General features: G+C 42.7%; 1 protein-coding gene across 2 annotated transcripts; it reads right to left on the bottom strand.

Annotated features, from left to right (window-relative positions):
- Positions 1-1,288: 1,288 nt before the first annotated feature.
- Positions 1,289-14,774, bottom strand: LOC110056356 (stromelysin-2-like). 2 transcript variants are annotated; one of them, XM_089290836.1, is made up of 8 exons: positions 14,423-14,774; positions 10,872-11,114; positions 9,739-9,991; positions 8,074-8,292; positions 6,547-6,758; positions 6,212-6,486; positions 5,454-5,662; positions 1,289-2,092 (listed from the first exon to the last, which is right to left on the bottom strand). In XM_089290836.1, exons 1-8 carry the CDS (start codon positions 14,588-14,590, stop codon positions 1,920-1,922), a joined length of 1,752 nt encoding a protein of 583 aa, XP_089146962.1. In that variant the 5' UTR covers positions 14,591-14,774; the 3' UTR covers positions 1,289-1,919. The 2 variants fall into 2 exon arrangements, with proteins under 2 accessions (XP_089146962.1, XP_089146961.1); XM_089290835.1 differs by having other exon boundaries at positions 6,212-6,758.
- Positions 14,775-18,297: the final 3,523 nt, after the last annotated feature.

Here is an 18,297-nt window from a genome sequence, read left to right as displayed (position 1 = left end):
CAGAAAACTGTTCTCGTCTTCCACTGACCTACAGTACACAGCCATATCATCAAGTTGTTGTTCTGTAACAGGACATTTGAAATCTTCAAACCCACCGTTTTCAGGAAGGTAGAAAAGCTCATCAGGTCAACCTGGTATCGTATCGTGCCGTGATTTTTGAATATAGTGGGTGTTCCAGTGATCCCTGACATGATCGAGGTCTGCCTGCAAGATATCTTTGAACCAGTCTATACAATAACCGAGTAAGGAAAGCCACATACACAAACTTTATTTATGTGTCTTTACATCTAGCCACGCTGAAAATAATAACGTATGAGAACCTCCTCTTTGTCGACAGCTGCTCCACATCTAGAACAGAATTTGTACGTTTCCTCAGGCTCCTCTGAGCAGTCCAAGCATTTATAAGAAACATCCATATATCTCACTACCTCCTCACTACGACTGTCCCTCATGATCACTACCACAATGGCAACACAATGGCAGGATTGAGTTAGGCGCATAACGTGTCAGCGGTTGACTAATGATAGGATTATAGTTTGTATAATAGCACATCAATTCTGCATAATTTTGTGTTGTGTTTCGATAATTTTGTGTTGTGTTTCGATAATTTTGTGTTGTGTTTCGATAATTTTGTGTTGTGTTTCACAAATATTGACTTGTGTTTCAAAAATATTGTGTTGTGTTTCAAGAATTGTTTGTTGTTTGCAGATATGGGCCACCGTAGATAAACCCCCTTAACTTACAAAACTCAGCTGTTTGTTTCGTTTGCTCGAGATATTTTGAAAATTAAAGGGCCGTTTAAATACCCCTATGGCAGTTTTCCGTACAATCAATCAATCACACAACACTTTACCTTTTTCAGTGCTTCTGAAGCGGTCAATGTAAAACGCAGACTGCGGAGGGCAGACTCGAGACTGGAGGCCGGGAATAAAATGCAGACTGAGGGTAAAATGCAGACTGTAGACTGTAGACGTTTTACCTTGAATCGTGTTACCATTTCCGTCATTGAGAGCTAACAGTAAACAGGCTAGCTGGAGCGCTATTATTTAAATTTAGGTTAACCTGAGTGATATTCAGTCTAACTTGAGTGATATTTAACATACTTAAAAAGTCTGTAGTCTGCAGTCTGCACTTTACAGGAATTATGCACCCCCGCTCCCCCATCGGGCTAGGAAAACGACTTGTTTTGTTCTCGTGATCAACTTAATTATAATCACTTCAAAACGGTAATAATCTACACGGGAGGGAATAATAACCCTGATTCAAAGGAATAACACTGCTACTGGTGTTTCAGTTGTAGTCAAATTTATTGTAGCTCTGTGCTGAGATACAGCTTGTCGCGATATCGATCGGTATTACATTAAGTTGGATTACAAACGATTTCGATTTCTTTGGAGCATATTCTTTTCGAAGCGGGTTTAATTTCTAATGTAGGCTATTTAAGCTCAAAATTCAACATTAAAGAGAGTTTAATGCCGTAATGAAACACAGAAGCAACCCCAATGGTAAAGCGCTTCTGTGTATTCCGCGAACGAAACTATAAGGTTACGGGATATCCATGAATATATTTTGGTCTGAAACAAGTTAAGGCAAAACGTGCTATCCACTGAAAATTCTGAAAAGAACTCTTCCCCCTCCACTCTTTTATGGTCATGGTTAATTTGTTAACTGACTGCGTTAAACAAGAAGTACAAAGACCACACAAAGGAGGGCGATACCCATCCTCGATGCAAAATATGTATGAAGAGATTACACTGCCACTGGCGTTAAAACCGAGATTTATTGCAAATCGGTTGTGTAGCTCCGTGAGAAAATCATCCTTACGATGCGTACAACCTAGCTTACAAAAGATTTGTGAAATTTCTTAAGCCATGTTCTCTTTAGAAACAGTTCTATTTCTGATACATGGGATTTCGGCTTTACGGTATAGCTTCACATTTCATCCAAATCGAAGCAATATTGCGTGGATATCCACCGACTAGTTGAAGACTGCCATCATCAAGCTTCCAGTAGTTAGTATCCTTGAAGAAATAGGTTCTCCGATTACCTTTCCATGTCATGGCGGAGTTCATGTTCATGGAGAGCGGGAGGCCTAGAATGTCAGTATCAAACGACAAATTAAAACAAAGCTATTCCATAAAGTTCAGCCGTCTACTACTCTTTATCCTAGGGTATCAGTCTATTTGTTTGCAAGCTCACGTGTAGCAGTTTGGTATAGTGTGATCGTCCGGGTGAGTGTAGTTCTGAAAAGAACTGTTGTTGGTGACTGACGTTTCGACAACCTGAGCGGAAGTCATCTTCAGAGTCAAGTGAATAGTGTTTGTCAGTCGATGATGTTATAAGTCTGGTCCGTTGAACGTGATTGGTCAGTATAGCCATGATGGTATTGGCTGAAAGACTCGTGTGAAGTTTGTCATCAGTCATTGGTGGGTTTCGATGCGTCTATTGTTAGTCAAATAGGTCGGTTTTTGGTCCGTGTATTGTTGAGTCGGTCTGTTAGAAGTCCGTTTGTCGGTTTCGTTTCCGTCATGGATAAGTCGTTTGTAAGGCGCCGGTAGTTGTTGACATCTATTAAGAGGCGTTTGTTCTAGGTTAGTGTACCAGCTTTCCAGAGTCAGTCGTTGAAAATAGTTTGTACTGTAGGTTAAGCACTGAGCAGAGTCCCAGTCAATGTTGTGGTTTGTCAGTTGATGATGTACAGCAATGTGATTGTTGGCATCACCATTTCTCGTGGCTCGTTTATGTTCAGTCAGTCTCGTGTTAAGGTTTCTGCCAGTCTCACCAATGTAGGAAGCCTGGCAGTCGGAGCATTTGATCTTGTAAACTGCTCCCTGTCTGTTGTTAGGTTCGTCTCTGTCTTTCACGTTGGTCAGTAAGTGTCGTAACGTAGTTAGGTTTGTGGGCTACACGAATGTTGTAGGGCTGTAGGATCCGTGAGATGGTCTCAGAAGTGCCCTTAATGTAAGGTATGGTCACTGTAGTAACAGGTGTAGGGTTCCTGTTGGTAGCGTCAGCTTCAGTAGGTCGGTAAATGTTTCGTCGCATGTAGGTACCGATGCGACCTATAGTGTCATTCTGTGGGTCCCCTACGTATCAACTGTCTAAGTACTTGACGACCATACTGCAACCCCTTACTGACAAATCAAGACGCAAACTACAATCCACGGAGAACTTTATTGACGCTATTAAGACAGTACAGATACCTTACGACTACAAACTTGTGTCTTTTGATGTGAAATCACTGTTCACCAGTATTCCACTTCAATTGGCATTACAGTGTACCGAGACTGCTATACAACAATCTACTGTTAAACTACCGTTACCGACAGAAGACATCATGGACTTACTGAACCTTTGCCTTACATCGACTTACTTTCAGTACAACGGTAAACACTACAAACAGTTGCATGGAACAGCCATGGGGTCGCCTGTTTCTGTCGTTGTCGCAGAAGTTGTGATGCAACACGTGGAGGAACGCGCCCTTGCAACTTGCCGACAAACGATACCGCTTTGGTTACGCTACGTTGACGACACCTTTACCGCCGTTCACAAAGACGAAATTGACGATTTTCACGACCACCTAAACGAACAGAACGCCGACATCCAGTTTACTAAAGAGATCGAAGAAAATGGAAAACTTCCTTTTCTAGACTGTTTGGTAAGCCGCGACAACAACGAACTACGAGCGACAGTGTACAGAAAACCGACGCATCCCGACAGATTACTTGACGAATCATCCTACAACCCGACTTCACGCAAAGCCACGACTAAAAAAACTTTGACGAGACGAGCGCAACTAGTTTGTGACACACCGGACAGCTTACGTGACGAAAACAGATACCTCGAACGTGCTTTTCATAAAAACAACTACAACGCTGACTTTATTAGACGAGACATTTACCGACCTACTGAAGCTGACGCTACCAACAGGAACCCTACACCTGTTACTACAGTGACCATACCTTACATTAAGGGCACTTCTGAGACCATCTCACGGATCCTGCAGCCCTACAACATTCGTGTAGCCCACAAACCTACAACTACGTTACGACACTCACTGACCAACGTGAAAGACAGAGACGAACCTAACAACAGACAGGAGCAGTTTACAAGATCAAATGCTCCGACTGCCAGGCTTCCTACATTGGTGAGACTGGCAGAAACCTTAACACGAGACTGACTGAACATAAACGAGCCACGAGAAATGGTGATGCCAACAATCACATTGCTGTACATCATCAACTGACAAACCACAACATTGACTGGGACTCTGCTCAGTGCTTAACCTACAGTACAAACTATTTTCAACGACTGACTCTGGAAAGCTGGTACACTAACCTAGAACAAACGCCTCTTAATAGATGTCAACAACTACCGGCGCCTTACAAACGACTTATCCATGACGGAAACGAAACCGACAAACGGACTTCTAACAGACCGACTCAACAATACACGGACCAAAAACCGACCTATTTGACTAACAATAGACGCATCGAAACCCACCAATGACTGATGACAAACTTCACACGAGTCTTTCAGTCAATACCATCATGGCTATACTGACCAATCACGTTCAACGGACCAGACTTATAACATCATCGACTGACAAACACTATTCACTTGACTCTGAAGATGACTTCCGCTCAGGTTGTCGAAACGTCAGTCACCAACAACAGTTCTTTTCAGAACTACACTCACCCGGACGATCACACTATACGAACTACTGATACTCCCGGGTTCAAACCATTTACTATGTAGCAGTTTGTCCGACATTTCTCGCGACAAAACCTAAGTTGAGAATAACAGACTACCGTCATGAGTTGTAGCCTATGTTCCAAGTTCAAAATAGAAATCTTATCAGTGACTGGCTCAATTTGTATTAGCTCATCCGTTCGTCCGTTCGTCCGTTCGTCCGTTCGTCCGTTCGCCCTTTCGTCCGTTCGTTCCTCGTCCGTCCGTTCGCCCGTTCGCCCGTTCGCCCGTTCGCCCGTTCGCCCGTTCGCCCGTTCGCCCGTTCGCCCGTTCGCCCGTTCGCCCGTTCGCCCGTTCGCCCGTTCGCCCGTTCGCCCGTTCGCCCGTTCGCCCGTTCGCCCGTTCGCCCGTTCGCCCGTTCGCCCGTTCGCCCGTTCGCCCGTTCGCCCGTTCGCCCGTTCGCCCGTTCGCCCGTTCGCCCGTTCGCCCGTTCGCCCGTTCGCCCGTTCGCCCGTTCGCCCGTTCGCCCGTTCGCCCGTTCGCCCGTTCGCCCGTTCGCCCGTTCGCCCGTTCGCCCGTTCGCCCGTTCGCCCGATCGTCCGATCGTCCGTTCGTCTTCGTCCGTTCATCCGTTCGTCCATTCGTTCCTCGTCCCTCCGTTCGTCCGTCTATGCGTCCTTTCGTCCGCTCGTTCGTTCCTCCGTTCGTTCGTCAGACCTCAAAGGGTGTAATAAGAAATAATATGAAGTAAACTCCCTCACCCCAAACCGTAATGGACCTCGGGTAACCAGCTTCAACAGTTCTGTAGTCCTCGTCATAACGCCAGTATTTATCCCCTTTGAAGTAATACGTCTTTTGATTGCCTCCCCAGATAAAAGCCGCATCGGGGCTTCCCAGGGTCGATGGCAGACCTAGTTGACTGATGTCTCTTGGTCCTTCTTCTAAGACAAAGCCATAATATTTCCAATATCTGTGAATTGTCAATGAATTGAAGATTCAGTAATTATTACAAATAATTAATAATAATACATATTATCGTTTCATGTATTCTTTTCTTCCTTTTCATTGGCCGAGATGTTATGGTGTCTAGTATCGCTTTATATTTTTACTCGTTGCCCTACGGACTCGTCAAAATACAGCACAACTCGTAAAAATATACAGCGATACTACATACCAAAACATCTAATAAGATATATGTATTTTTTAAAATTTTTAACCTTTTTCCGGCTGTAAATATTTATTGATACTGGACATTCTGTTAAGACCAGTGTGCGTTAACACTGATGGTTCTTTCCGCTACAAATAAAGTATTTCTCATTATTATTATCATTATTATTATTGTTTATTAGGAGACCATCTGTAATAGAGTAGGGCGGTTTACACGAGAGACTATTTTTCATGGACATGTGACAGTTCAATGAAACCTCGCTCAAACCCAACCTTAAAGGTTCCTTCCATCAAAAGACTAAATATATTGTTTTATCTCATTTATAATTCAAACGCAATTTAACTGACTTACTCGTTTTCTTTAACGAACACGGTCCTACCGTAACGATTTGTATACGCGCTGTTTATTGGCGTTTTGAGTTCCATCCATTTAGATGTTATCTTTATGGGACCGCTTTCTACGCTGAGCCTAACAGAGAGCACCCAGAAATAATCCCCACTGAACACATACGTTCTACCATCCATACCCATCAAGAATGAGTCAAACTTCTTCACTTGGCAAACATCCAAAACCGGTAGAGAAGTAGTGGGTTTCTCAGTGGTCGTTGTAGCCTCAGTCGTCGTCGACTCGCGATCGGTCGTCGTTGTTGCGTCGGTCGTCGTCGTTGCGTCGGTCGTCGTCGTTGCCTCGGTCGTCGTTGCTGCCTTGGTCGTCGTCGTTGTCTCGGTCGTCGTTGCTGCCTTGGTCGTCGTTGAAGCCTCGGTCGTCGTTACTGCCTCGGTTGTCGTTGTTGCCTCAGTCGTCGTTGTCGCCTCGGTCGTCGTTGTCGCCTCGGTTGTCGTTGTAGCCTCGGTCGTAGTTGTCGACTCGGTGGTCGTCGGAGCCGGAGTCGGTTTACCTACAAATTGAATGTCATATGTCATACCTACTCAAAGAATTTCATCACACAACTTCAGGTTTAATTTTGTTTATAACATAACTAAAGTAAAGCGCGCGCTCTGATTGGTTAATTTAGCATTTACTATTTGCCCATGGGTGTACGCTGCTGACGTGTGTGCTAATGTTTACAAAGCAAATCTTTTGACAGACATTGTTTCCAAAGTAATGGCCGACGTTCTTCTGCCAGAAATGCGAAACTGTCTTCACAGTTGTCTCAAGATGAAACGTTATCGAGCTACTGGTGTGCAATCGGTTGTCGTGAATGAATTTTCGCGCGCTTGTTTTCTCTTGTCATGTAAGACTACACGAACATTTTTTTGTGATGTAGCTCAATAAAAGGACTTCTGTTGTTCCAATGTCTCAATGTTATGTTATAAAACAAATGGTAAACGCCATAGCGTGCACTATTGAGTTATGGATGCACTTGGGAGGTTTGCTAAGCACTCAAGAAGCTAGAGTCGCACGAGGCTATCGCCTCGTGCGACTCTTACGCTTCTTTCGTGCTTAGCAACCTCCCGCGTGCATCCATAACTCAATAGTGCACGCTATGGCGTTTACCATTTGTTAAATTGTTGCAAGGATATCTGGTGGGTAGTATCTTCCAGTATCTTCCAGTATCAATATCTCATGGAGTACCTTTTCACCACGCTTTCCCGGCATATCAGGCGATTTTAATCGAGCCATGGTTTGTACTTTGGCGAGACGCAGTCGGGATCAATCAGTCATGGTGAGACCAAATGAACCTTACGTGCCGCCGAATCGAAGCGTACTAAAAAGGTACGATTAGGGAATTATCGACTATATCAGGTCAGTGACTTGATATATAAACAATACCCTGTATTTGGCGCGGAACTATACTCTGATATTTGTCCGCAAACATTTTCTGTTTCAAGAAGCGAACATTTTCCGAGAGCGCAGCTCAAGGAAAACTATGAGCTTCGAGGAACAAATAATGTCCAAGGACAAATATCTGAACATGTTTTTGCGCCAAAATGAGTCTATTGTGGTTATTATCCTTCAATTATTTTTCGGAACACGGGCAGAATATCCGAGTAATGTTGCCCAGTTTTAGCTGGGGCACATTCAGTCACGTGACGCGTTAAGACCAATCTTTCGCAAGAGAAAATATTTAATGGTTTATAATGCAGAATATCAGGAAAGTAGACACGACTCCTAATTGCGAGTTTGCGTTTGGTAGAAAATATTGTGAGCACATTTTCTTCTACCTTGCCATTTAACAGCGTACCTTCATGTAAGTTGGAACTTATACTCACCATAAAGCGCCTGTATTCCTTGTATATCATCATAGGTAAGCTCGATATTTGGGAAATAACCTTTGTACCAAGGGTACATTATGGATTCCCGCACGTTAGAATGTTCCAGGCCCATGCTGTGTCCAAACTCGTGAACCGCCACCCAGTCCAAGTTGATGCCGTCGCTCGTTCCTGTTGTAAATCTTTCGTCGTCGTCGAAATGTGCGTCACCAGATAAACCTGAAACAATGAACATATAGATTGAATTGTTTTAAGATGATTTTCACTACCGACATGCCGATTGCCCCGATACCTAAATTCTGCCTTCCGTCGAAGCCTTGACTGCATAACGCTGAAGGATGTTTCGACATTTGAAACGTAGCCGGCATCGAAATAGCGAGAGAAATACAAGTCGCAGGTATTGACTCAGTCTCGTCTCCAGAGCAAGAGCGTTTTCGGTCAGGGGTAACCTAACGCCAGACGCCCTAGACGAAATCATAAACTGATACCATTCTCGTTCCCAGAGGCCGCGCTCGTTTTGGTCAGCACCAAGAATCGCGATTCTTGGTGCTGACCAAAAGGAGTGCGGCCTCTGGGGACGAGAATAAAACTGAAACCAGAAAATCCTCGTTCCAGTTTGATTGTGCACATTCGTTCAAGTTTAATCGCATCACCAGTTTCTGAACATGCGTAAAGAGAGTAACCGCTGCTACTAATTCTGGCATAACTTTCAATTTCTCCCAGAGGTATCGATTGCTTATCAGGACAGACTATTCAGTGCCGAGTTCCCCAGAGCTATTTGAGCCATCAGTCATGCGCAAAAGACAATAGCTTTGGGGTCGAGAATGCTATTGGCTGCGGCCGCACTAAGAGAGTTAACTAGGTTTATTTTGTAGAAACCTGGCTGGTTAAAAATTCTAAACAACTTAACTCGGTTAAAGGTTGGTTATAATAAAATAACGGGGTTATATTTTATGAGCGGCCGCACTGAGATGGGTTATGAAGTGGGTTAAACTCAATTGACGTCATCAGATAAACCAACAAAATGGCAGACTTCGAGGACCCTGTTCAGTCTGTTGTTATATTCTCAATTCTTTTTTTTTCTTGTTTTCGTTTCCTTTCTCTCCACTCACGGCTAAGGCAGTCCCTCTTCCTTCTAATGCGCACTACGCAAATTTCTAAGGCAGATCTTTCAAAAATGATGTTAATTTCGCGTAGACGTCAGAGTGTTCTCCATCACCGTCGAATGAATCGTCCTCGAGTCTGGGTATATCCAAGAGACCAGCGATGGTTTGGGGAAATCCATAGGAATCCTGCCATGCATGACTTTTTTAGAGAGCATTTTCGAATGAGCTTCGACTCTTTTCAAGCCCTTTGTCGTATTCTGTCGCCATTTATGGCAAAAAGAAACACTCGCTTCCGTGCAGCGCTGATCAGACTGCTGATAAGAGACCACTGACCTGGGTTAAAGCACGGAAAAAGGTGGTTTAAAATTAACCTAACCCTGTTATAAAATCTATTGTTCGTCGATTAATTTCCATGGTAACCGTAAACCCGGTTTAAGTTCCATGAACAGCCGAAATTAGCGGCCGCATCACTATTTTTCGGTAACCCGGTTAACCGTAATTAATTAATTAGAAATAACCCGGTAAACTCTCTAGTGCGGCCGCGGCCATTGACACTAACCTTTGTTGTGATGTGGATAGTACGCATGCGCCAGCGTGCCTCCTGGACCATCAAATGAATACGGGTCACCGTGATACAGTCTGACAAATCGAATTAAAATGTCCACGTCATCATCCGGAACTGCTGGGTCGGTTTGTTCTCTTATGGTCAGCGTACTAGCCTCTGCCCATTTGTTGATCATTTTCCGAAGGATATCTCTTTGGAGATCTACCGGAAGATCGGGTGTGGCCGACAAGAAACGGTACGTCAGGTCCTAAGAAACAAGAAACGAAACATCGTTCACCGGCTTTGTCACTGAAATGTGTGGTTGTTTCAATAGCTTGTAAGTGTAGTGCTACTTACGAGTTCATAAAAAATGAACAAATAACTAATAAACAATCTACAACAAACGTTAATTAATAGTAAAGTTTATCGAATTTTTCAATCCCAGATCACAATATCATGATTCGATAGATGAAATGTAATTGACAAAAAGTCACCAACTATTCAACTGGATTGAACAAACTTGCATGGTCAATGTGATTTTCATATGCGTTACTTTTCAAACAGGGCAAGCGAGGGGGAGTTTAAGTCTGTATACAAGCCAAGTGGCCCATCAGGCAGGAGCTTATCCCGGTTTCTGTAGCATGAAGCGACTAGGAGTATTTCTACTACCCCTGGTTGGGATGCTAGTCCATCGCAGGGTTACCCCACCACATTAAGTTCGCCGGTACCCATTTATCCACCTGGCTGGAGAGAGGCACTTTATATCGATAGAGACGCTAGGAAGGCGGCCTTTACCATGGTTTGCATTCTCGAAAATAACGAATTTGCCATGCTTATAGCGAGTGAAAAAATTGTTTCTTCGCAATGATTTTCCGGCTTTGTATAAACATCTTTGAATTGAGCATACGAAAAGTGCGAAAACGTTCAAATAAAATCCAAGCGTTTCGGGTTCCCTCAGTGGACAACGCAATGCATCATCACCAGGATAGTGATGGGCTCATGAATGTATAAAATGTCTTGCTGAAGGTTTTAAATTGTGCGCTCCTGATGTAGTCTATGCCAGACTTAAATTAACCTGTCCGTCCTTTGCATCCTGCGATGGTAGACCAGAATTTATTTTCAAGTCGGTGTATATATAAATCACTAACCTTTTTTTGCCATCTAGTTCCTTGAAGGTAATAACGTTTTTTTCTTCTTTTAGCCGCACCAGCGAATTGTTCTTCATCTTCTTCGTTCAGGTTTCCGCATCGAGGAATGACAAATAGCTTCCTGGTTTCTTCATCCAGTTCTCCAGTTTGTTCTAACCCAGCCCTAAACTGCAGCTTTGAGATGAGGTCCGTGAAATTAAAGGCTGCTCCAGATTTTTTTATCCTGTATTTTTCCAACCAAAGCTGAAAAAAAGAAAAGAAATTAAATTTTCTTTATATTATCAAGTTAAACTGTTGGATTTATTTTCAGACACATACTCATTTAGTTTTTTTTTTTTTTTTTTTGATGAAGGAAACACTCGTTGACCAGATCTTTACCTCATCAAGTACTACATTTTTATTTACAGTTTATTTTTAGGTTTGAGGGTCAACTTAAGATGAGGATTAAATTTTGCCGTTTTTCCCCTAACCCCTAAGGAATGATCAAGATTATGATGCAAACTGTCACGAACGGTAGAATACAATAAAATATTTTCGATAAAGGACCTAAAACAATGAGACAATAAAACAAAAAGCTTTGATCTAAACAAATAAGTTGGCTTGGATTAAATCATACTGTTCGTTCAAACTTCAGTTTAGTGTTAAAAAGATATTTATACCAATGTTGTATTTATTACTCGCCGTCGAAAATGACCTCGGAGGGGTCGAAATGTGGCTAAATGTAATTTAGGCGAAGTTAAATGCTAAACAAGATTGCTGGCCAGCAGTCTCCCTCAGAGTGGGTACGGGGTGGTAGGGGGGTGCCTGGGTTTTACACCTGGGCCTCGGATGTCAAATCGTTCCGCGTGTTTTTCGCTGCTGGATAGTTCTCGTTAAGCTTTTCTCCAAGCCCACCCATCCCCCTTTAGCTTCATAGAAAGTATCCTGTGTTTCCACTGTTTTTTTCAGTGTGACGGTGCCTGATGGTTGCCGCTCACAAGGTTGTCATGGATACCTTACGCGCTCAATTTAGTTTGCTCTCGAGCTCCACCATCCCTTCAGGCAACACTCCCCAAGCTCATCGATTGCTGATGAGTTTAAACGTCGTGACTTTTATAATAATAATAATAATAATAATAATAATAATAATAATATTTAGTGAGGGAATCCAACTCGCCAAAGGCGGTTTCAGTGAAGCCCTCCTAAATAGAAAATCACCTAAAAATGACATAAAAAATGACATTGCTAGTTTTCATTGCAATGTTTTTGGATAAAACGCAAATAAAGTTGTTGTATCAAATAAAAAAAGTGGCATCTTTAATTAAAGGGTCACGTAAAGATCGAATCACACTCGGTTGCCAAGTGGTCTCTTTTAGGGATTTCGACCACATAAATTTCCAGACGAGGATCCTTGATTGAACCCTCGCACAAAATCAAACCGCACAAAATTAAACCGCTTTTTGCGTTCTTCACGCAAGGATATCTGCGTTGGAGGTTTCGATTTCCTTGCGATCAGTTACCCCCGCTACTCCTAACCTGTCACTATAGCTATCCCGTTTGCAAAAGGAAAGGCAGGAGCTGTTCGTAATCTACCTTGAATCTCTCCCGCGACTTTCCAACTCTTTTCAAAAAACAGTCCAGTCAAACAATCCAGCTCAGTCGATAAAACAAAGACTAGTTATTCCGAAGACATAAGTTCGAATCCCGCTACAGTAAAATATGTTTTAGCTTGTGGAGTTCCTAATTTCCTATCGTAGAGCTATAGCTGAGAAAAAGTTTCAACCGTGGGGTACTTTCTACGATGCGATTGTCGGAACTACCCCCCCCCCCCCCCCCTAGAGGAGTATCCCTCTGGCGAAAATCATTGTTTATTTTCGGTGTTGATTCCCGCAATCTAAATTAGTGTAGGTAATCGTATAAACACTACTCGTGATATTTGAAAATTCTCTCAAAATTTTCAAATGTCACGAGTAACTCAATTGCTCGAGCTTTCAGACGATTACACATTCATTGTATGACGGTGACAATCACGAGGGCGCGCGCGTTAATTTGCACTGCACTGGAGGTTCTCAGACAATCAAAGCTTATTTTCTCAGTTATATAATAAATAGCTAAAACGTCTGGTCTTGATTAGTCCATAACTATTGACTGTTATCGCTGTCATCGCAATAAATCTTAACACAGCGAATGATTTTTAAAATCTCGACAGAAAGCATTTTTAATGTCATTGAATTCACGATATCAACAAACAAGTCGCTTAATCGGATTTGTAGCAATAAGCTAATGAATTTTAAGATGCGTGGCTGTGGCTCAAAAGAATGCAAAAATATGCCATTGAAAAGAGTGCAATGACACTCGATATTCACCCCCCAAGTTCATCAAAATTCCAGGCTCTCAAGCTATCGAAAAAAGAGAGAAACACGCTGAAGTTCTTCAGAAAAATAGTTTAAAACATTTTTTTCTTTATTTCTATATTTATTTATTTCGTTTACTTTTAGCTTGCGCGTTCCTCTCCTAAAGCTCTTGCCAGAAAAGTCTTCTAGATTTGACGTTCAATTTGTATTGCCGAGAAAACGACCATTCACCGATCAATTATCGTCAGTTAGCATAGTCAGACCAAAGACGTTTTTTATGCGATTTTGTTTTTGATCGACCCCCTCGCGTGTTGGCTCGCGCGCGGCTTAAGACGCGACGGTATGCTTTTCGATAACAAAAGAGAGGGTCAGTGGACTAGCCTGCGTTGCAGCCGAACGTGTCACAAAATAACTGGTATAGTCGTACCAGCGATTTAGACTGTCTGCGACGCAGGCTACAGTGGACAGATTAAAGTAATCAGCATGGTAAAACAATTTAAACCCTAAGTGGAAACAGACTCTGTTCCTTGTTCCTTGAGTCCCCTGGGCATGGCGTGATTCCGGGGGGGACCTCCCCGAAAATTTGGGTGGGGATGTCATTGCGATATTCTCAATTCCCCAAACCTGGTTCAAACTTGACCCAACCTAGAAACTGCTTCGGTTTGCGTAAACATAAACATCGTCTCTTGGTTCTATAAATCTACCTTTTTATTCAAATCCATGTTTTAGAAATTCATGTTTTACAAATCCTCCTTTTACAAAATCCATGTTTTATATTTACTTTCCAAATCCATCTCTAAGAAATCTTTTTACGAATCCGTGTTTTACTGGCAAATCCTTCCGCGTTACAAATACATGTTTTAAAATCCGGTCCTAGACTTACAAATCCAGTCCAATCTCCTTTTAAAACATACGCGCCATGTCGCGGGAACCATTGTCATGGCAGTCAGCAAACCACGAGTTAAAACTGAAGATTTGAGCATACTTGAAAATTGTATGGTTAAGAGAAAAATTGAAGAACAAATGGTGATTTAATCACTTCTACTTAAAGGCGCGGAGTCGTGAGAACATCTGTGCATGACTATCTGCTACATGACTTATGCTTGTTTTAACATCACACTGTCATCGTGTTACAAGGACTGTTTGCATGTTTTGAGGACTTGCCGTTGGCACGGAACGTGTGCACTCGAAAATTAAAATGGAAAAGTCATGACTCACCTCTGCGACCGAATTGTTGACGGCATCGATCTGTGCTTGTGATGGTTTGCTTGGATCGGTTGCGATGGGTGCTGCCGAGCAAGCATTGAACAACAAGGTCAGCAACGAAGCCGTGATGACAAGCCACATTGAAACAAAACTTTGAAATTTCGTTGTTGTAGGGTTCATTTTTTCGTCATTGCTGGTGTAAACAGCTCGACGTAGCTTTCAGACCTTTTTTTGTCCCGCAGAAAAAGCAAGTTATTCTTCGAAGAAAGCACTTTTTTGTGTCCAAGATTTTCAGTCTTTCACACGCGGAGAGCGAACACAAACAAAGCACATTTTGTAGTTACTTGGCATTTTTAACACGTAACATGACCCGTGTCTCGAGGTGACAAAAATCTAAACAGGAATTTATTAGAAATCACATTAGCTACCTGTCTGGTCATACCATCCAAACCGTACGTGCTTTCTTAAAATCCCGCGAGACTCTTGTAGGCTCTTTTACTAAGATTTTTTTGTTTAGAAAACAAATATTCAGGATTTTCAGATCTCCAAGTTGCCGTGCTTAATTGAGGACACAGCACTAAAAAAATTAGTAAAAAATTGAAAATAAATAAAAACTGAATTTTCTTTTCCTGTGCGTGTCTTCAATAATCTTTCCTTCCTCTTTATGTCACCGATCCTTAATTGAAACACTAGAGGGCCAAGGGAACAACTGTCGAACTGAAATTGCTCACTTCAGGCCTGGTGCATTGGCAAAGTTATCTTTAATGATTAAAATTGTGCGTCACACAGGATTTCCCCCATTCGTTCCGTGCAAAAAAACACATACATTTTACTCTTGTTATTTTATGATACCAACCGGCTCAGATCCGGTTTCTGACGACAAGCATACCAGCGGAGACTGCCACGATTCATTCCGTGTTTTATCCCCCGGTATGAGGGGGTATTCCCGTAAAATTCGAATGCATGTGTACGTGTGCCGCAAATGCGTGGTTTTCGGCGGAGACAAGCGACAGCCGGAAATACGGTTGCGTTCGCAGGCTACGCAAATGGTGACGCAAATAAAAACTGATTAAGGCCCAAACCCGAAAAATGACATCCTATTCAACTAAGAAAGGTCTAAAAATGACGTAAACCGGTCACCTTTGTTTCGTTTCTGCCGTAACATTGGAAGTTAATTCAGTTTTAACAGATCATTTGTTTCTCGTTTAGTTAAGCATTTGCACACTGCAATTTTAGCTGATACAGCTTAGGTACCCTATCACCGGGTACACCGGGTCACAATGCCAAAGCAATGAAACAAGATATGTAATACGGTGGTATTATTATTATTATTATTATTATTATTATTATTATCATTATTATTATTAATTTTTTTTTCATTCCCAATATTTAGCTGGGCAAGCTCCTGTAAGCGGCCATTCAACCGTTAAACCTCTAATGACAGCCAATACGAACTATTCTCGTAACGGGCCAGCTCCAGTTACGGAAATCTTTTCGCGTTCCAAGGGTGTCCGCTTACCGGAGCTTCCAATGTAATCTTCTTGTTATTAATATCAACCTAAGCCTGAAAATTGAAATTCTTAGACAATTATTCATATTTACATGTTCCACCGAAAAATTCTTTTATGTTACCTATGGTTAGGCTCGACCTCCAGCCGTTTAATGAACCCGCGTTCCTTGTCCCCCATGACGTTCGTTGGGAGGTCAAGGGACAATCGAACTCCCAAAAGGGCTGGAAATCGAGCCTAACATTCGGGCTGATTGACAAGAGAAATAAACAAACATGCACGAATTAATCACTGTTAATCTTGTATCGGGTTATAAACACATCCGCGACGTGACCTCACGAACCATAACAACGCCACGACTCCGAACCAGTGCTTATTTTGATTGCAATATATTCATACTTGAGCTTTCGATCGTTCCTCCCCTCCTCTCCCCTCCCCGCCGGGGTAGATTGCCTTTACAGAGATAAACGAACGAGGACACAATAGGGAAACGTCGTGAAGATAGTTGGCAAACTCCCGAACTCCAGGGGCGGATTTAGCGGGGGATTGGGTGATTAGCCACCTCCTCTTTGGAGGAGCATAAAATTAAAAATGGCAGAAATAGAGGCAATCACTCTGGACAGGTACCACACCGTAATTTTTACTTTGTGTTATTGCTAGTATCTCTGGTGTAACAGTTTTCAATTAACTTTTAGTTCTCAAATTGCCACATTTTGGGGGCATGTCTCATTCATTCTTCAACTCCAAGATAGCAGCCGCCACCAACCCCCTTGAAGAATCCTGGATCCTCCCATGAACCCGGACGGTTTTTCGACAGTTCTGTGCAGCACCGGGGGGGTGCTCGTCGTACCTCTTAGGGGTTTAAAAAGCGGTTTTGGTACGTCTTCGGGTGTTGAGCCTCAAGAGGCACAGCATGCGGGAGCTTTCGCGGTACCTTTCAGTGTATTGAGCCGAAAAATATATGACAGGAGATCATTTGTTTTTCGAAAACGCTCTTCAAACCGGAGGAATCTGACGACGTTGACCTTGCATTTTAGTGGTCCACCAAAAACATTTTGAAAACGGAGCTTTTCGAAAACGACGAAGTCAAAATAATCATGTGATTTCCCCGTCACAGGTTTCCTTAAAAAAAAAAAAATTGAAATTTCCCCGGCGTAGTGTGGATGGAAAACATCTGATGCGTTTTCAGAGTGAAAACACCGTTTTCAAATTTCTTGGCGTCCATATAATGTGGACGGTGCCTTAGTGGTGGTGTACGGTATCAGCCTTACGCTCGACAAAGGGGAACTATGAACGGCAACCCACAAACCAGCCGTTTGCCGTTTGTCGTAAACATCATTCTTTAACCAAATTTACCTTGTTGGTGTGTTTTACGCGGAAACGTGCAAACGCACCGGATTGCCGATGTGTGTCAGCTCTGACACGGTTTCGTCCGCTGGAGCGGCGGTTTCTCATATCAAAGTTGTGTGTTGCTTTTATATTACCTGACATTTGTCGTGAAAACAAGTTACGTTCGGTCCTTCCGCGCCCATCGTTTCAGCAGCTAACGAAAACATTACCTCGCATCAAATAGATCGCAGCCTTAGAGTGTTCCGGGGGGGGATTCCATATAAAAAAGAGGGGGATGCTTGTCGGAAATTTTGAAAAGAGCCCCTAAGAGGTACCAAGATCCTGTTTTGTGGGCGTGGCTTGAAATTGTTTCTCCCCTATTATAAAAGAGGCACCAATTCTTACATAAGCTCTGTTTACGTTTCGGATTAGCGTGGAGGTAAGTTTAACCGTAGAAAAAAAGCTGCGTTTTCACATTCCTACGGCGTAGAGTCGAGTGGACGAGGCCTGAATCAACAGAGCCGTCAGCATTTTTATGATCTGATCCGCACAAACCGCGGGCTTCGCCGGTCTCTTGCGGTCTTAAACAATGGACTTTTGAGTTACAGAGTATTCCGACAAGATTATAGAATTTTTGCAATCGAGACACGTCTTCTCGGCTGCTATGTCGGTGAGTTATCTCACGCGATGGTAAGATAATACATAGTGGTGACTGGAGACTGAATCTTTCAGCTTTGCTGCTATGATTTGGCTGCCAAAAGCAAGATCAGACTTCGCCAGTTGTTCAAACGCTATAATTTAATTACCCACATGGCAATAACCTTGTGTGCTATTCAAGAAATTATCCCGGGAAGCGGGGGTAGGGGGAGGGGGGAATATGTGTGTGTCTAGGTGTGAATGAGTTCATAGCCGTAGTAAACATGTCAGAAAGTCTCGCGCCTAGACCTCAAACAGCCGGCACGAAAACAAATAAAAAAAACACGGAATACAAAAAAAGTTTTTTTTAGTATTTTATTATTATTATTATTATTATTATTATTATTATTATTA

The sequence above is a fragment of the Orbicella faveolata genome, unplaced genomic scaffold (genome assembly GCF_042242905.1).
Source record: "Orbicella faveolata isolate gen_17 unplaced genomic scaffold, um_ofav_v1 contig_24, whole genome shotgun sequence".
Lineage (NCBI taxonomy): Eukaryota > Metazoa > Cnidaria > Anthozoa > Scleractinia > Merulinidae > Orbicella > Orbicella faveolata.
Note: the sequence above shows the minus strand (reverse complement) of the source record. Positions and strands in the feature narration are given on the sequence as shown.

Coding starts and splice junctions, on each gene's coding strand:
- LOC110056356 (XM_089290835.1), bottom strand. CDS start 14,590: ATGAACCCTACAACAACGAAATTTCAAAGTTTTGTTTCAATGTGGCTT. Junction 11,115..14,422: donor TCAACAATTCGGTCGCAGAG/GTGAGTCATGAC, acceptor TCTTTTTTTCAG/CTTTGGTTGGAAAAATACAG. Junction 8,293..9,738: donor CTATCCACATCACAACAAAG/GTTAGTGTCAAT, acceptor TCATTGTTTCAG/GTTTATCTGGTGACGCACAT.